The sequence below is a fragment of the Heteronotia binoei genome, chromosome 7 (assembly GCF_032191835.1).
Source record: "Heteronotia binoei isolate CCM8104 ecotype False Entrance Well chromosome 7, APGP_CSIRO_Hbin_v1, whole genome shotgun sequence".
Taxonomy (NCBI): Eukaryota; Metazoa; Chordata; class Lepidosauria; order Squamata; family Gekkonidae; genus Heteronotia; species Heteronotia binoei.
In genome coordinates, this window is record NC_083229.1 from 29,764,924 (window position 1) to 29,781,606 (window position 16,683).

At 47.5% G+C, this 16,683-nt stretch overlaps 1 protein-coding gene across 6 annotated transcripts in view; it reads left to right on the plus strand.

The window, feature by feature from the left end:
- Nucleotides 1-1,913: 1,913 nt before the first annotated feature.
- The window catches only part of CSMD3 (CUB and Sushi multiple domains 3), a 933,126-nt gene continuing 918,356 nt past the window's right edge, over nucleotides 1,914-16,683 (plus strand). For all 6 annotated transcript variants that reach the window (XM_060243303.1, XM_060243304.1, XM_060243306.1 and 3 more), the window contains exon 1: nucleotides 1,914-2,130. In XM_060243303.1, coding sequence (XP_060099286.1) covers nucleotides 1,923-2,130 — 208 coding nt within the window. In that variant the 5' untranslated portion in view covers nucleotides 1,914-1,922. The remainder of the gene's footprint in view (nucleotides 2,131-16,683) is intronic.

Below are 16,683 nucleotides of genomic sequence, written 5' to 3' on the forward strand. Positions count from 1 at the left end.
GGAGCGGCGCTACTCACGCTCTGGCGGAGGAAATCCTCTTGCCTCAACGGAGGCATCGAACTCCCTCTGACGCCACGAGCCCCGCACGACTAGTGGGCGAAAGACCGCGCGCGCACAGAAAGCTGGGCGAGTGCGCACGCCAGCGCGCACCCAAGAAAGCAGTGACGACCCCCGATTAGCACACTCTCAGCCGTCCCCGGCAGGTAAATCTCGCCCTCTGCCTTGCTCACACACCCGGGCCCCCACCAGCATTGCCCTTGGTCCGGCTCCAGCTCAAGCGCCGAGGAGGTGCAAACCAACGTCGATTTGCGGGTTTCCGTGAACGCGAACCCTCCCCGTAAGCCAGGGAAGCTCCGTGCAAACAAATTTGATTTTTTTTAAAGAAAGAAACAAACAAAAACGTGGCTTTTTCTGCGTCCCGAAGAGCAGTAACCGTCATCCCCTTCTCTTCCCCCTCCCCTCCCGCCGCAGCCCGGGTATAAAGATGACAAATAAGTCCCCGTGGGTTCTACGGCAACCGGTAGATGGCGCAAGTGCTCTTTCCTTGTTTCGCTTTAACCCTTCCTGGCTCTGCGCCGTTTTGCATTTGGGGCTGTAGCGTTGGTGGCGCGTGTGTGTTTGAAGACACCTCGCTCTCCTTTCCCTCCCCCTCCGCCTTTTACATCTTTGTTGGCGACTTGCAAAATTAAGACGAACGTCTCTGTGATCTTTGGATCTAGGCATCGAGAGGGTCGAGAGAAGAGGCGCGGGGAAAAAAAAACTCAAGGTGGATGCGAAGCCAACAGTAGACTTGTGGGGCGGTGGAGAAAAGGGGGCAACTAGGAGGGAGGAATAAAGGGGTTTTTGTTGTTGTGACTCTTGCAAAAATTTTCGGTCCCCCCCAGCAGTCTGTGGGACCCCTCTGCGCCCCTGCGAAGAGCTGCCTTTTGCAAAGTGGGGTCGGATCCAGCAGGAGCCCCCGCGCGATTCCGCGAGCGAGGCATGTGCTCGGGCACGGGGGAAAGGGGTCTGCGCGCGGCGTGCGATCGCAGCGCTTGAACACCGAACTCTCTCCGAGGGGGGAGACTCTTCAAAGCGTCGCCGACTTCCTTCTCTTCTCAACCCGTCCTCCGACGGAGACGGAGAGAAACCCGCCGAATTAGCCGCTAGCTGCTTTTCTCCGGGAGGAGGGGGAAGGCTGCCGTTTGCAATTCTATTCTTGCTTTAAAAAAGGATTTTCCAAAGCCAAACAAAAAAAAAAAAAGGAGGGGGGAATCCCATCTCCACCCCCGAGGTGTTCTGAAAAGAGGCGAGAGAGAGAAGGAAGGAAGGAAGAAGGGAAGGCTGGAACTGGCAGCGCCTAGCTAGCGGCTGGACTTGGATGCTTGAGCCGCCTGCGCGTCTGGTCAATTTCGCAGCGCGCCTGGTCAATTTCGCGGCGCGTCTGGTCAATTTCGCGGCGGAGCTGCGCCGGGGCTTCTAGGGCTCGGATCCGGGCGCAGGAGAAGGCGGCTGGTGGCAAGGCGGGCAGGGCAGCCCGGGGCTTGGCGGCAGGCGGCCGAGGAGCGCCCCCCCTTCCACCCGCCAGCTTGCTGGGAGCCGAGAGCCTCGCTGCCCCCGTCGGAGAGATGGTTGAGTCCTCCTCGTCAAGGTTGCTGTGGCATCTCAGGCACACCGCTCACTCGGAGCTGTGACCGCGCACCATCCAGACGCACGCACGCACACACATACACACACAGCCATCCGCGCCACCCCACCGGCTCCGCACAAAACTCCTCCGCTGCGCCTTGGACCGAGCCGAGGAGGAGGAGGAGGAGGAAGAAGAAGACGGGGAGGGGGGGGCACCGGGCCGGGCAGGAAGATCCGAATTGGGGGGGAGGGCGGGGGGGAGCTCGCGCCGCTCTCGCCCGGGGGAGGAAAAAAAAGAGGGGGGGAGAAAAAAGATGCAAAGACGCTGCTGCGGCTGCAAAGGGACCACCTGGCCGAAGGAAGCCGCCGCCGCTGCCGCCGCTGCCGCCGCTCGGAGGCAAAGCCGGGGATGTGGGGCATGCCAGCGCCCGGACTTGTGCACCTGGGGCAAGATCATGGGAATTAAAAGTGGATTTATCTTGGGGAATCTCGTCTTCTTCTGGATGGTCTCCTGCGTGAAAGGTAAGGGCGCGGGGCAGGGAGAGGGGCAGAGAGACCCCCTTCCCCCGATGCACACACAAACGGGGGGGGGGGAGAAAGCAGAATCATGGGCTGGAGGGAAAGAATGGCTTGAGGTGGTCCTTGGGGGAAGGTTGTAAGCAGAGGTGCGGTGTCAGCGTTGCCCTTTCTCAAGGGTTTTTTTTTGGGGGGGGGGGTTGTTATTCTGACCGTGCCGAATTGGATTTCCGCAAAGGGGGGGGTGGGAGGTTTGGGGGGGCTTCTTGGGCCAGAAACGATCGATTGGGGGGGAAAGAAAGGGGGGGAGGGAGAGGAGGGATGCATTTTAAATACATGCAATTAAAAAAGCCCAGGCTCTCTCTGTAAGCTCTGCGAGAGGCGACGCCGTGTGCTTGCCAAGGGCTGGCGCTGGATGCGGGAGGGACTGGGAACGGGGGGCCCATCAATATTCTCGCGGGCTGCTCGCTCGCTGACGGGAGACGTGAGTTGGGGTCTCTCGCCGCTGACCGGGGGGGGGGGGGATGTGTTTTTTTTTTTCCGGCAGTCTTCGCCGCTGGAGGATCCTTTGACGCGTCTGTGGCCCTATTTAAGGCGGGGGGGGGGGTTGAAGAGTGTGCAGGCTGACTGGAGATTGTGGCTTTTTTCTGGGGGGGGGGGTGTCATGGACAAATCGGGAGGTTTGGGACAGAGAAACCCCCCCCACACACACACACACACATACATCATTGTGCTTGGAGGTGCCCTGCAAAAGCCGGGAAGGGGGGGGGGGGGGACACACGCACGCACCGGGTTCCGGAGGAAAGTTGAGAGACAGGCATGGGGAGGGAGCTCCGCTTGCCGCGTACCCCTGGCGGAGGCTCGGAGCTGGGGGCGCCTTCGGGGAGGACTCCGCCGCCCCCCCCCCCTTCCCGGCTCCCCTCACACCTTCCGATTGCGTTAGCCTCTTTGGCAAGCAAGATCTGTCGTGGAGAGCTGGGGGGGGGAGGGGTCGGGAGGCGTAGATGGACGGAGGCCGGCGGTAGAAGGCGGTGGAGAGAGTAGCAGGCCGGGCAGGTGGCACGGGGCTGGGGCGGCGGCGGGGGGGGGGGGTAGGAAGAGGGCCCTGGCACCCCAGACCTGGAATCGAGGACCGAGGGAGAGATGGATGCCCGCTTGAGGAGGGAGAACCAAGGGGGATGGGGAAGAGAGAGAATCGCTTGCGGAGTTAGCGGGTCTTTTTTATGCAGAGAGCTTTCTTGCAAAAAGAAAAGAATGCATGGCATGCATGATCTGCACCGCCCCCCCCCCCAAATCTCTGAAGCTCTCCCGGCGAGTTGCAGGGCTCCGGACTTGGGAGGTTTCCATCCCCCCTGGATGGGCTGCGCTTCTTCTCTCTGGCCAGAGAGCTTCTTCTCCCCCGCACCCCACCGCCACCCCCGCCCCATCTTCCCCCGTGCCGCCGAGCCTGGGGCTTTGCGATGAAACACTCGATTGTCTTCCCTTCGCAGCTGGTTCAGTCCCCCTTCGCGGGGGTGGGGGTGGGGGGAGAGGAAGGACCAGGAGCATTCGGGGGGGGGGGGGGCGAGGGCGGCTGCTAGTGCTGCTGGAGGGGGGGGCGAGGTTTAAGGGATTGACTTCATTAACCTCCCCCCACTCCTTCCTTCTATCCAACGCTGGCTGGGGAAGGGGACATGTCTGGCATGTTAATGCACCCGGTAATTACAGAAAACTGGCCGTGGGGGGGGGGGGAAGGTTTGGGGTGGCCACTGACGCAATCTGCGCCGCCAGCCTCTTGCCCGATTCTTTGGGAGGTCATGGAGGGGGGGGGCGCACGTAGGTGTGTGGGGTTGGTCCAGGAGGCAAGCTCATTAATTACCCCTCCTTCCCCCATCTCTCCCCTTCATGCACTCACACAGCGCACCCCCCCCCATCTCCTGCGCGTGACTTGCTTGCCAGAATGACACCCAGCCCAGCTACACAACCCCCCTGTGCCAGCTTCAGGGAAATGCACATGTTGACTTCGCTGGAGGGATGTTCTTTGGTGGATGACAGCCCCCCCCCCCGCTTGTGTGTGTGTGTGTAGGAGGGACATGCAGGGAGCCATGCCTGGTTACTAAGGGTCATGCGGAGGTGGCATCCCCCAGAAATGAAGGGCACAGGTGAATGTTCTGTCTCATGTGTTATGCAAACAAACCCCCACACAGAGATTGACTAGAAAGGGTTAGGGAACCTGGTTCAAGGGAGGTCACTTGTTGAACCCAAGCGAGGTTGCTGGGAGGGAAAGGGGGGATGGGCTGGAAGGGTGGGGGGGAGAAGACCCTTGGATGCTGCACCTGCTGAAAGGCAACCCCCGTGGTTGAAAGACCTAGGCTTGATTGACATAGGTGGCCATCGCAGATCCGATACCAGGGACAGAGCCTCCCAGTGCATCCCCCTCCGTGTCGCTCAAACACTTTCCAGTGAACTCGGTTCACACATCTGCTTGTCAGTCACCAAGTGCTGCTGGACCACGTAGTACCTATGGATTTGTGAGTCCCTGGGCAACTCAGGTCCAAACCGCTGGGAGGTTAGCTCAGCAGAGACTTGGGTGAAAAGTTAAAAAAAAAAAGTCTAGCAAATAAAAAGGATATAACTTAGCTGAAATAGTCACTTTGAGCCTGAAGGCATGTGTGTGTTTTGGAGGGGGGGGAGGTGGAGAGAGAAAAGGTTGCCAAATGTTTTAAGTGATGGAGGGGGGGAGTTGCTGTTAATGTCTAAAGAAGAAGACAGAGAAGCCAAAGGCTTAAGCTAGGGGGGTGGGTATGCCTTTACTACCCTACCTTCCTATTGTGGAAGCAACTCCTAAATATGTTTACCCAGAACTAAGTCCAGCTGAGCTACTGCTTTCAACTGTGTTGGTTTGTTTGCTGTACGGAGCATAGGAAGAAGTACTTAGGGACCTTTTAGCAGGAAGTCAGAGAATAATGCCAAGCGTTGCCTGATAAGAAGGAAGAAGGCAAGCTTCGGTTGAGGAAAAACTCAGAGAGGAACAGGGAAATCGTTAGATCAGGAGAACGTGCCTGAACCCTTATATAAAAGCTTCACAACAGCTGGTATCAATGAAAAATGTGGACTTTGTTGGAGATTCAAGGAGCTGCAAAGGATAACATAGCTTGCTTTGTGGCAGGGATTTGGTTTAGAGGACTAGCACACATCGCACAGGCTGTGCTAGGAAAGCTGTAGCTCGGTGGTGTCGTGGTGTGCATTTTGCATGCTGGAGGTTGTGATCCTCAGTTTAAATGGGTCATGTGAATTGAGAAAGACCCTTCTCTGCCCCTACCTCTGAAGAGCTGCTGCTAGCCATGGGAGATGATACTGACCTAGGTGGATGATTGGTCCAACTTGGTGCTAGGCAGCTTCCTGTGTTCACTGTGAGGTGATGTTGGCCTTATACCCAAGTTCCTGCAGCATGCTGAAGACAAACAAAATTTATTCCATCATAACCATTTGGGAGTCCGTTGTGTTGATAGTTCTGCAATAAAGCTTCCCTGCAATTCTCTGAGAAGTGAAAAATGATGATGATGGTGGTGTTGATGGTGATGATGATGATATTGGATATATATCCCACCCTCCACTCCGAATCGCAGAGTCTCAGAGCGGCTCACAATCTCCTTTACCTTCCTCCCCCACAACAGACACCCTGTGAGGTGAGTGTGGCTGAGAGAACTCTTGCAGAAGCTGCCGTTTCAAGGACAGCTCTGTGAGAGTTATGGCTGACCCAAGGCCATTCCAGCAGCTGCAAGTGGAGGAGTGGGGAATCAAACCTGGTTCTCCCAGATAAGAGTCTGCACACTTAACCACTACACAAAACTGGCTCTGGAGTCTTTTCAATTCCTTCTGATATACCTGCCCTGGAAGGTACTAGGAGGTCCAATACAATGCTTGCATGATGTAACAACCAAGGCATGTTCTGTTGTTGACAACCAGGGGTTGTTGATGGCACCCCAGGATTGCAATGACTATACACTACACCCATACTGAAGATTCTGGATCCCTATGCAATGACACTGATTGTATTCCTACTGTTGACTATGCAATCCTTGCTATCAAAAATGGGCACCCTCTCGGACGCTTGACTTGTGTAATTAGAATGTCAACACAGCTTGTGGCAAGACAACCATTCCAAAAGGCTTGTATTTGCCAAAGCTGTTTTTGCCCTTATTCTTTCCATTTCAAAAGCCTTCAGACATCCCACTAATAAAGGCAGTAGTGCAGCATGCATTTTGCATGTGGAAGATCCTAGGTTCAATCCCTAGCATTTCCAGCTCAAAAGATCTTTACGTAGCAGGAGCCGGAAAGAACTCTGGTATTGGCTAAGATGCACCAATGTTTTGAATCCATATGCAGCAGTTTCCGGTGTTCATCCTACAAAACTTCTCTGTCTTGACTGAACACCAAAGGGCCTCTGTGTATGTTCCTTTTTCTAGAAGCTTCCTTGTTCTGTCTGAACTAACCAGTATGGCTTGGTATAGTCACTGCATCTTACAAGGTGAACTGAAGCAAGAGGCCTATCTATATTGCAGATTACTTTTGATCAAAACATCCTCCTCCATGCCCAAATTAACTTGGTAATTGTTGTTTTATGTTAACCAAGCTAGGAATCTCTAAACTAGTTCTCAACCCCATCACTAAACCATGATTCCCAGGATTTCTTGGTCAGGAATGCATACATTCATCTGTATGCATGTGTACAGAAGAGGATATGTGCACCCACAACTATGTAGACACATCTGTATGCTTATTAAGCAGGCTTTTGTAGACCGTTGATAGGATGGCTGTTTAATCCATCAACGATTTATCCAGTGACCCCTGCCATAACATAAGTGAACAGAACAACATCAGGAAGATCACTGCCGTCCAAACCATGGAATGATCCAGGCAACTGGAACTGGTTTTAGATCGCTGTTTTAAATTATTGTATAATCTTATATTGTTTTAGATTGTATTTTATATTACTGTATAACCTAATTGTTTTAAACCCTATATTGTATAACTTATTGAAATGTTGTTAGCCGCCCTGAGCCTGCCTAGGCGGGGAGGGCGGGATATAAATAAAATTTATTATTATTATTATTATTATTATTATTATTATTATTATTATTATTATTATTATTATTATTATTATATCTTTCTCCAGTGCCTTGAAGCCTGATTTGCTTCATTAAGTAGTATGAAATCAATGTATGTTAGTAATGAAGAACTTTTTTTCCTGAACCACAATGCGTGGGCCCTTAACATGCGAGACTGAAATTTGAATATGCGTTCTGTTGGACTAAGGTTTCTGATGATGTATATTCAGACGCTTGGACGGTATTGAGGACAACTTTGGAGCATTGATTCTAACAAATTCTTGGAATCCCTGATTGTAGAGGGGCACATGTACAGTTGGTTCATTTGAGATGTGGTGTTGGAAGAGAGTTTTATGGATACTATAGATCGGGGGTGGCCAACGGTAGCTCTCCAGATGTTTTTTGCCTACAACTCCCATCAGCACCAGCCATTGGCCATGCTGGCTGGGGCTGATGGGAGTTGTAGGCAAAAAACATCTGGAGAGCTACTGTTGGCCAACCCTGCTATAGACTGTCAAAAAGACCAGTGAGGGGTTCTAGATGAAACCAAGCCTGAACTCTGCCTAGAAGTTAAAAGGATTTAACTCAGGTTATCATACTTTGGTCACATGATGAGAAGACAAGATTCAGTGGAAAAGAATGCTAGGAAAAGTGGAAGGCAGCAGGAAAAGAGGAAGATCCAACATGAGATGGATTGACTCAATCAAGGGAGCCACGGCCTTTAGTCTGCAAGAACTCAGCAAGAATGATAGGATATTTGGGAGGTCATTAATTCATAAGGTCACCATAAGTTGGAAGTCACTTGGCAGCACTTAGGACACACATACAATAATGATTTGGAGTGCCACTCAGTGATATTGAAAACATGATTTCAACAGGTACCGCTTTACATTAATTATGGAGTCTACATTGGCAGTTGGCTTTATCCCTTTAAACTTTAACATATTCTACAGCAGGATAGTAGAATTCATCTGTATGCATGTGTGCAGAAGAGGGCATATCAACCCACAACTACATAGACACATCCGTATGCATATTTTATACCTTCCTCCAGAGCCTTGAAGCCTGATTCGCTTCAGCACTGCCTCAGTGGCATGACAGTCAGAAGAGCTGTTACCCAAAAATGTCAATCAGTGTGGGTGCAGGAGGATTAAAAAGAATATTAGATATGTCAGAAATGGTAAGATGGAAGGGAGGACCATTAAAAAAAATCAGTGGGAAAAGAGAGAAAGAAGGGAAAGAAACTTGGAGGAATTGCACTTTCTCTTGCAAATTAATGGAAAATTCACTTTCAAATGAAGGAAAATGTAGTGGGAGGGGACTAGCTAACCAGCCTTTCTTAGGGTATCTATGGTCCAAATAGAGAATTTATGACCCTCCAAATGGTACCTGGTTAATATACCTATACATACATCTTTGGACTCCTTCAGGACTTCCATTTGGAGCAGTATAACAGCAGTTGGATTGTAGAGAGACTGGACAGATTCATTATGCACAACCATCCTAAGAAGAGTTGTACTTCAATGGATTAAGAAAGGTGTGACTCTCTGAGGCAAGGACTGTCATTCCAATAAATCATGTGAAAAGCTGACAAGAGGGTTGTTGAAAGAGTATAAATGCTGGGCAAGGAGAGTAGTTCATATGCTCAGATGTATAAAATGCACTGATTTTGAGGCAACTTTTGGAATGAAGGAAAATGCAGTATAGTCCCAGCATGAATCAATTTATTGCTGGATCACTTTCAAAACCAAGGATATCCTGCTCTGTTTTGCTGATAATGAAGACAGAAGGGTTTGGGGTGAAAGCAGGTCAGGGTGAGAAAGAGGTATTTCCTGGGAGAGAAATAGAAAGAGACCATTTGTTGCTGGACATTTATCCTGTAAATTGATTTCCGTGTACACAAAAACACAGCTTTTGCAGTTGCTGTACAACTGATGTTCTACAGGTGAAATTCCCCCAAGGCAATGATGCAGGATGTTTGCTTGTCAGAGAGCCAGTTTGGTGTAGTGGTTAAGAGTGGCAGACCCTAATCTGGAGAACCACTCCAGATTCCCCACTCCTCCACATGCAGCCAGCCTACACCAAAGTTCTTTCAGAGCTGTTCTCTCAAGAGCAGTTGTCTCAGAGCTCCCTCAGCCCCACCTACCTCACAGGGTGACTATTGTGGGGAGAGGAAGGGGAGGAGATTGTAACCCACTCCAAGACTGAGTGAAGGGCAGGGGGTATAAATCTTCTTCTCTCCCTCCTCCTCCTAATTCTCCTTTTCCTCCTCCTTCTCCTCCTCCTCCTTTACTAGTTGTGATTTTTTCCCCCTTGAATGTAGGAGAGGGTTGATTTTACTGTCTCTTGTCTGAATGTGAAATAAGCTGTTGGGTGAGTGTGGTCCAGCAGGGCCTTTGCAAGCAAGATTTGTGTGATGTTGATACTTTGAAGATGAATATGAGCCAGTGTTCTGGATTTCTTCCACCTTCTGCATATATAAGTTGGTGAAACAACCCAGAATCCTTTTTAATGGAAGGTCTTTGCTACCTTTGGTCTCATGCATCCCACTTTTCTTTTCAAAGAGATTATATCAGGACCACCTGCTTTTTTCCCCATTCGCCTCCCTAGAGAGTAATGAACAAATCTGTGATCAGATGAATCAACCCAGTCTTTCCAGAATAAAAGCCACACACAGCCATCACATTTTCTTTGTCAGTGTCTACTTGCAGTCCGTGAAATGGGTATATCTCAACTGTCATTAAGCCTCTTCCCCACATGCTTACTATGAATTGAATCTCATTTTAAAAATGACATACAGAGGTGCAGTTTGGAGGCTGTAAAATGACATCCCTCCCCTGTTTATTGCTGGGAGGAAGTGATCCATATTGTTTCCTGGAAAGACTGGCCTCTTGGCAATCCCACCCCCCCACACACATCACGTTGATGGAATTCAACTCACGATAAGCTAAGCAGGGTGGTCACAAACAGGGTGCTCCAATGGGCCATTGTAACAAATATTGCCCTTGCCACAGGATATGAAAATGAGATTCAGAAGCATCTGCTGGCCCAAACAAACCAACCAACTAACCAACCCCACACTTCCCATCAGTTAATATGTGAAATTAAGACTTCAGAGTACTTAGATGCATCCTCCTCCTATTGCTTACAATGGCAAACTCTTTAGGACCTTGGACAGCAGATTCTCTGCTGCTTGAGTGTGAAACTTCCGCTGGACTTTTCCCCTGCCTCCCTTTAAGATTTCTATTGTGTTTTGCAAAAGACATTCTGAGAATCACTATGACAACCATTCAAGTTAACTTTCCAGAAATATTCAATGTTTTTTAGACTTCCGTGTTACTAAGTACATTTATGGAACTTGTTGCACGAAAGTTACTACTTCCATCCTCCCATACGAGTGGGATAATGGAAGAATCTTGCACTCAACCTTAGAAGCATGGTGGACATGTGTTGGTGGCCAACTGAGCAGCTTCATCTTGGGTGGCCAGCAAGAGGTGGGCATTGAGTAGCCCAGCCCTAGGCCCACCAACATTCAGTTGGGACTTTTCCAAATCCACTCTCTTTCTCATTTTGCAGTGTGGGATTATCAGCCACTGTGGAACTCTGTAAGTCTTCCCGTTGAGCCCATATTAGTCATGGTTGCAGAAGGGGAATGTTTGCAAGGAAGGATTGGAACAATCAAGATCATAAGAGTTAATCATAATATAAGAGCTGCTATGGTAGATCAATGTTCCTCCAATTTTTCCACTTACTGCATGGAACAGATCACATCCATAGTGGGATAGAACTGCTGTAATCTTAAAACGGGCAGTAGGCAGTGCAAAGACCTTACACATCTCCAGATTGCTGCTGAGTGGGGCTTCCTGTGTTAACAAGTGGCCACTCACATGCACAGTTTAGAGGGAACACTGTAATACAGGGGTGTCAAACTCATTTGTTATGAGGGCCAGATCTGCCATAAATGAGACCTTATCAGGCTGCACCATGTGTGTCATAAAATGTAATGCCAGGTAGCGGAGATAAAAACTTTACAAAGGACAGAGACATACACAATTAAAGAATAATTAATTAACAGATTAGCACTCTTGCAATATTTTGTTTATTTAACAGTATCTGATAAGTGATGCCTCTTGCTCAGAATTATTGCATCAAAATCTGGAGACAGTGTCTGTGCTGTAACAATCTCGCCTATGCTTTTCAGGTGATGTTCAAGTGTAAGTTGCAAACCTACTTTTGATTTATTGACATTTATTACAGAAATCTCATGGTCAGTGTTTTGAGCCTAAGACCCAGGGGAAAACATGAAATGGCTGGCATTGAGAGCTTTTGTACATAAGCTGCTTCATGTGCTGGTCAGCCAATGGAGAAAATAGAGGCTTTGCTCTGTAGCTCCTGTGTGATTGAGCAAGCCTGGGAAAGCAAGCTGTGATGCAGAAGGAAGCAAGAGAGGGAGAAGGAAGCAGATGACAGCCAGTTGTTCAGTGGTCTGTAGGAGCCCTCTGGGGGCTTGATCCAGTCCACGGGCTACACGTTTGACACCCCTGCAAACAGATCAATGACCAATTTAGTCTAGCATCCTGTTTCACATTGGCCAAAAAAATGCCCACCGAAAAGCCACAAGCATGGCATGGAACCTGAAGCTTCTCATTTTGTTTCAACTGGCAGGGATAGAGAAGAGGATCAAGGTAAGGACACTGAGCCTACAAGACAAAGAAGGCCTTCTCAGAATAACCTTTCAGAGATATTGGGTCTGGTGGGGCTGAGGCAGGCACCAACTGGGAACTTGACTGTCACCCACACAAAGTGATTGGGTTTGGGAGGCAGTAAATCCCATCAGTCTTCCTGGATGTGTTAGGTTGCCAACCTCCAGGTGGGGCCTGGAGATCAAGAAATTACAACCGATCTCCAGATCACTTAAATTTGTTACCCTGGAGGAAATGCCTGCTTTGGATGGTAGACTATGGCATTATACCTCACTAACATTCATCCCCTCTCCAAACCTTACCGCTCTCCAGGCTTCACTTCCTATCTCCAGGAATTTTCCAACCTGGGGTTGGAAAACTGATTGATGTGACTGCCAGGACCTTCCTCCAGCTTTCAATAGCCTCTGTCTGACTCACTGTTATGGTGATGAGCCACAGCTTAGTGGTAGAACATCTGCTTTTCACACAGAAGGTCTCAGGTTCAATCTTTGACACCTTAACTGAAAAGAATCAGCTAGCAGGTCATGTGAAAGACCTCTGCCTTAGACCTTGCAGAGCCACTGCAAGTTAGAGTGGATAATACTGACACTGATAGACACATCGTCTGACTCAGTGCACAAAATGCATTCCGGTACAAAGCTGTTCATCAAACACGGGTGCTTTGCCATGATCAAGCAGCCCCAGAAGCCATAGTTAACCTCTGTTGAAAAGAACTGAAGGGAGGAAGCCAGATCGGGGAGCCGTTGAGTTCCAGAGCTATTGAACAGCATGAGATATTTGCCATTGATCATAGTGATGTGAACTGCAGCTGTTAGTTGGTGACCTGAGCCCACATATAGCTCAGTGTTGATTATCCCTATATTATACACCTGAGCATGTGAGGGGAGAGGGGCTTGCTAAATTTAATGCAGTAGCAAAAGAATAATCTTTTATTTAATATCTATAGGGCTGCAGAGCGCCTGCTTTTTAAAGGGGGGGGGATCTTGGCAGGACCTTCACGGAACGGCTGCCAGGTTTCAACCTGTTTCCAATGTTTTTTTTATTAAAATCTTGGTTATGCAATAAAAATGTTCTGTCGCAAGTAATGAGGCTGCCGTTACATGAAGCGCCTTTAAAGCTTGCATTTAAAATGTTTTTAAGCTTAATTACATTAGTGGAATATATTTCTGCTTCTTACCGGCTCAGTGATACTATGGACGGGGACCATTTAAGAACATCAAGGGAAGGGATTAGAAACAAAGAGGGAAACCAAAGAAGAGGGGCAAGCACTTGTAACAGTATCATGCATTGCTCATCAACCACATTTGTGTCTGTTGCGAGAACGATATAGCTGCACTGTATATGAGACAGTGGAGATCCACAGACAGTGTTGGACTGTGGCCATAGAAGGCTGAGTTAAAATTTCTACTTAGACTTTGCTGACTGTCCTTGGCAAATCACTAATTCTTTGTCTGACCTACCTCAGTAGTTTATGCTGAACATGAACTTTGATAACCTTTTGGATGTTACCATGAGCTCCTTAGAGCAAGGATAGGATGCATATGTGATAAAGACATACACTTAGAAATAACTATCACTATTCTTTTCTTGGTAGTTTGTTGAACCAAGTTAGAGTTCAGTGTCACCTTTAAGACCAACAAAGTTTTATTCAAGGTATGAGCTTTTGTGTGTAAGCACCCTTCTTTTCCTCAGTCTTCTCTTCTGAGGGAAACAGTGCTCAACATGGCAAAAACAGAACATATAAGGAAGGTTCCAACCTAGGATCAGCATAGGAATAGTACATAAACACCTAGTTTCTTTAAATGAAACTAAGTCCGCAGGGTCAGATGAATTGCCTCCAAGGGTTATAAAAGAGCTTGTGGATGTAATTTCTGAGCCTCTGGCTATTATTTTTGAGAATTCTTGGAGAACAGGAGAGGTACCGGAAGATTGGAGGTGGGTGAATGTTGCCCCCATCTTCAAGAAGGGGAAAAAAGATGATTCAGGGAACTACCAACCTGTCAGCTTGAGGTCTGTACCTGGAAAAGTTTTAGAACAAATCACCAAACAGTCGGTCCTGGAACATTTAAAAAGAATGGATGTGATTACTAAGAGCCAACATGGGTTTCTCAAGAACAAGTCATGTCAGACTAACCTGATCTCTTTTTTTGAGAAAGTGACTACCTTGCTGAATCAGGGGAATGCTCTAGACATCGTTTATCTTGATTTCAGTAAGGTTCCACACACTATCCTTGTTGACAAGTTGGTAAAATGTGGTTTGGATCCTGTTACCATTAAGTGGATCTGTAACTGGTTGACGGATCGCACCCAAAGAGTGCTTGTGAATGGTTCCTCATCCTCATGGAGAGGAGTGAAAAGTGCAGTGCCTCAAGGATCTGTCCTGGGACCTGTTTTGTTCAGCCTCTTTATCATTGTTGGATGAAGGAATAGAGCGAATGCTTATTAAATTTGCAGATGATACTATTTTGGGAGGGGTTGCAAACACAGAAGAAGACAGAAACAGGATACAGGATGACCTTGACAGGCTGGAAAACTGGGCTAAGATCAGTAAAATGAATTTTAACAGGGATAAATGTAAAGTTCTGCATTTAGGTAGGAAAAATCCAATGCATGGTTATAGGATGGGGGAGACTTGTCATAGCAGTAGTATGTGCGAAAAGGATCGAGGGGTTTTAGTGGATCATATGCTGAACATGAGTTAAAAGTGTGATGTGGTGGCTAAAAAGGCAAATGCAATTTTGGGCTGTATCAACAAAAGTATAGTGTCCAGAACACGTGATGTGATGGTATTGCTTTACTCTGCTCTGGTAAGACCTCACCTGGAGTATTGTGTTGTTTTGGGCACCACATTTTAAGAAGGATATAGACAAGCTGGAACGGGTTCAGAGGAGGGTGACGAAGATGGTGAGGGGTCTGGAGACCAAGTCCTATGAGGAAAGGTTGAAGGAGCTGGAGATGTTTAGCCTGGAGAGGAGGCGGCTGAGAGGTGATATGATCACCATCTTCAAGTACTTGAAGGGCTGTCATATAGAGGATGGTGTGAGATTGTTTTCTGTGGCCCAGGAAGGTAGGACCAGAACCAGTGGGTTGAAATTAAATCAAAAGAGTTTTCGGCTCAATATTAGGAAGAACTTCCTGACCATTAGAGCGGTTCCTCAGTGGAACAGGCTTCCTCGGGAGGTGGTGGGCTCTCCTTTTTTGAAGGTTTTTAAACAGAGGCTAGATGGCCATCTGACAGCAATGAAGTTCCTGTGAATTTAGGGGGAGGTGTTTGTGAGTTTCCTGCATTGTGTAGTGGGTTGGACTAGATGACCCTAGAGGTCCCTGCCAACTCTATGATTCTATGATTCTTCAGATACAATGAAATGGGAGATAACCATTCAGACTTATATATGGAGACTGAACAGCACATTTGCATATAACATAACAAAGATATGTGGAGATAGAACAAGAGTAACAAGTAAGTTTGTAGGATCAACTGTTGTATGGATTTCATTAAGGGGGAAAAACAGTGATGCAATAAAGATGTCAAAATAGGAGATAAATGTGTAAGAGAATCCTTTCAAATTGAGGGAAGTTAACTGAGACTCCATTGTAATGCTCCACTCATCTCCTCTCAAGCATGTAGGTAACAAACAGAATTTTTTTTCCTTTTGTTGGGGTGGGGTGGAGTGTTATGCAGGGAAATATATTTCAATTTTCATAGCATTACATTGCAATCACTATTTATTGTTATAAATACTATACCAATATATTGTTCTTTAGAGCCATTACATTAGAAAAATCTGTTCCTATATATTGCATTACATTGCAAACACTATTTCGATGTATTATTCCAAAAAAGAAATGCATAAAAACACAGAAAACATATAGCCCTTCTTGGTGAGAATATGTAATAAGAAACCAATATTCCTGTTAAGTCCTTGGGGGTACTTGTTCCAAGTGTTGTAATAACTCATAATTCAGCAATTTCCCTTTCCATTCCTCTGCAATAAATTAGTTATTTTTAGGTCACCCATTGAATGCCCTGAGAGATTAAAGTATTCTCCTACAGTTTTCTCAGTCTTGTGATTCCTGATGTCAGGTTTGTGTCCATTTATCCTTTGGCACTGGTAGTCTGTTGTTATCACTTTGCCATCAAATCACAGAAGATTTAGGGCAACCCCATAGTGTGTTCAAAAGAAGAGACATTCAGAGGTGGTTTGCCATTGCCATTGCCTGTCTTTGTGTCATGACCCTGGTATTCCAAGGCCAATCCTGCTTAACTTCCAAGCTCTGACAAGATTGAGCTAGCCAGGGCTATGCAGGTTAGGACACTTGGTAGTTACCAGTGAAAAATGATAGTTACAGAGGGGGAGCCATATTACTCATCTGCAATAAAATTCAACAGAAATCCAGTGGCATCTTAAACACTAACAATGTTTCTTTCTAGATACTCTTTTACGAGTCATATCTCACTTCATCAAATGTGTTGGAAGGCACAACCATAGGACATATATTCAGGGATAATTTTGTAGAAAAAATTGGTGGTAGAGCTCATCCAGGGACTGTTATGCAGCTGCACCTACTATTCAATGGACAAGGAGGTGAAACTCTCAGAAGGAGGAGGAGGAACTCTCAGAAGGAGGAGGTGGAACTCTTAGAGGTTCAGGAACTGTGCTCCTGTGAGCTCCCACTGAATCTGAGACCTGGATATATTTATGCATAAAGTTGCAAACCACAGAATGATGGGAGTGGAGAAATGTTACAAAGAGAGGCTTTAATAC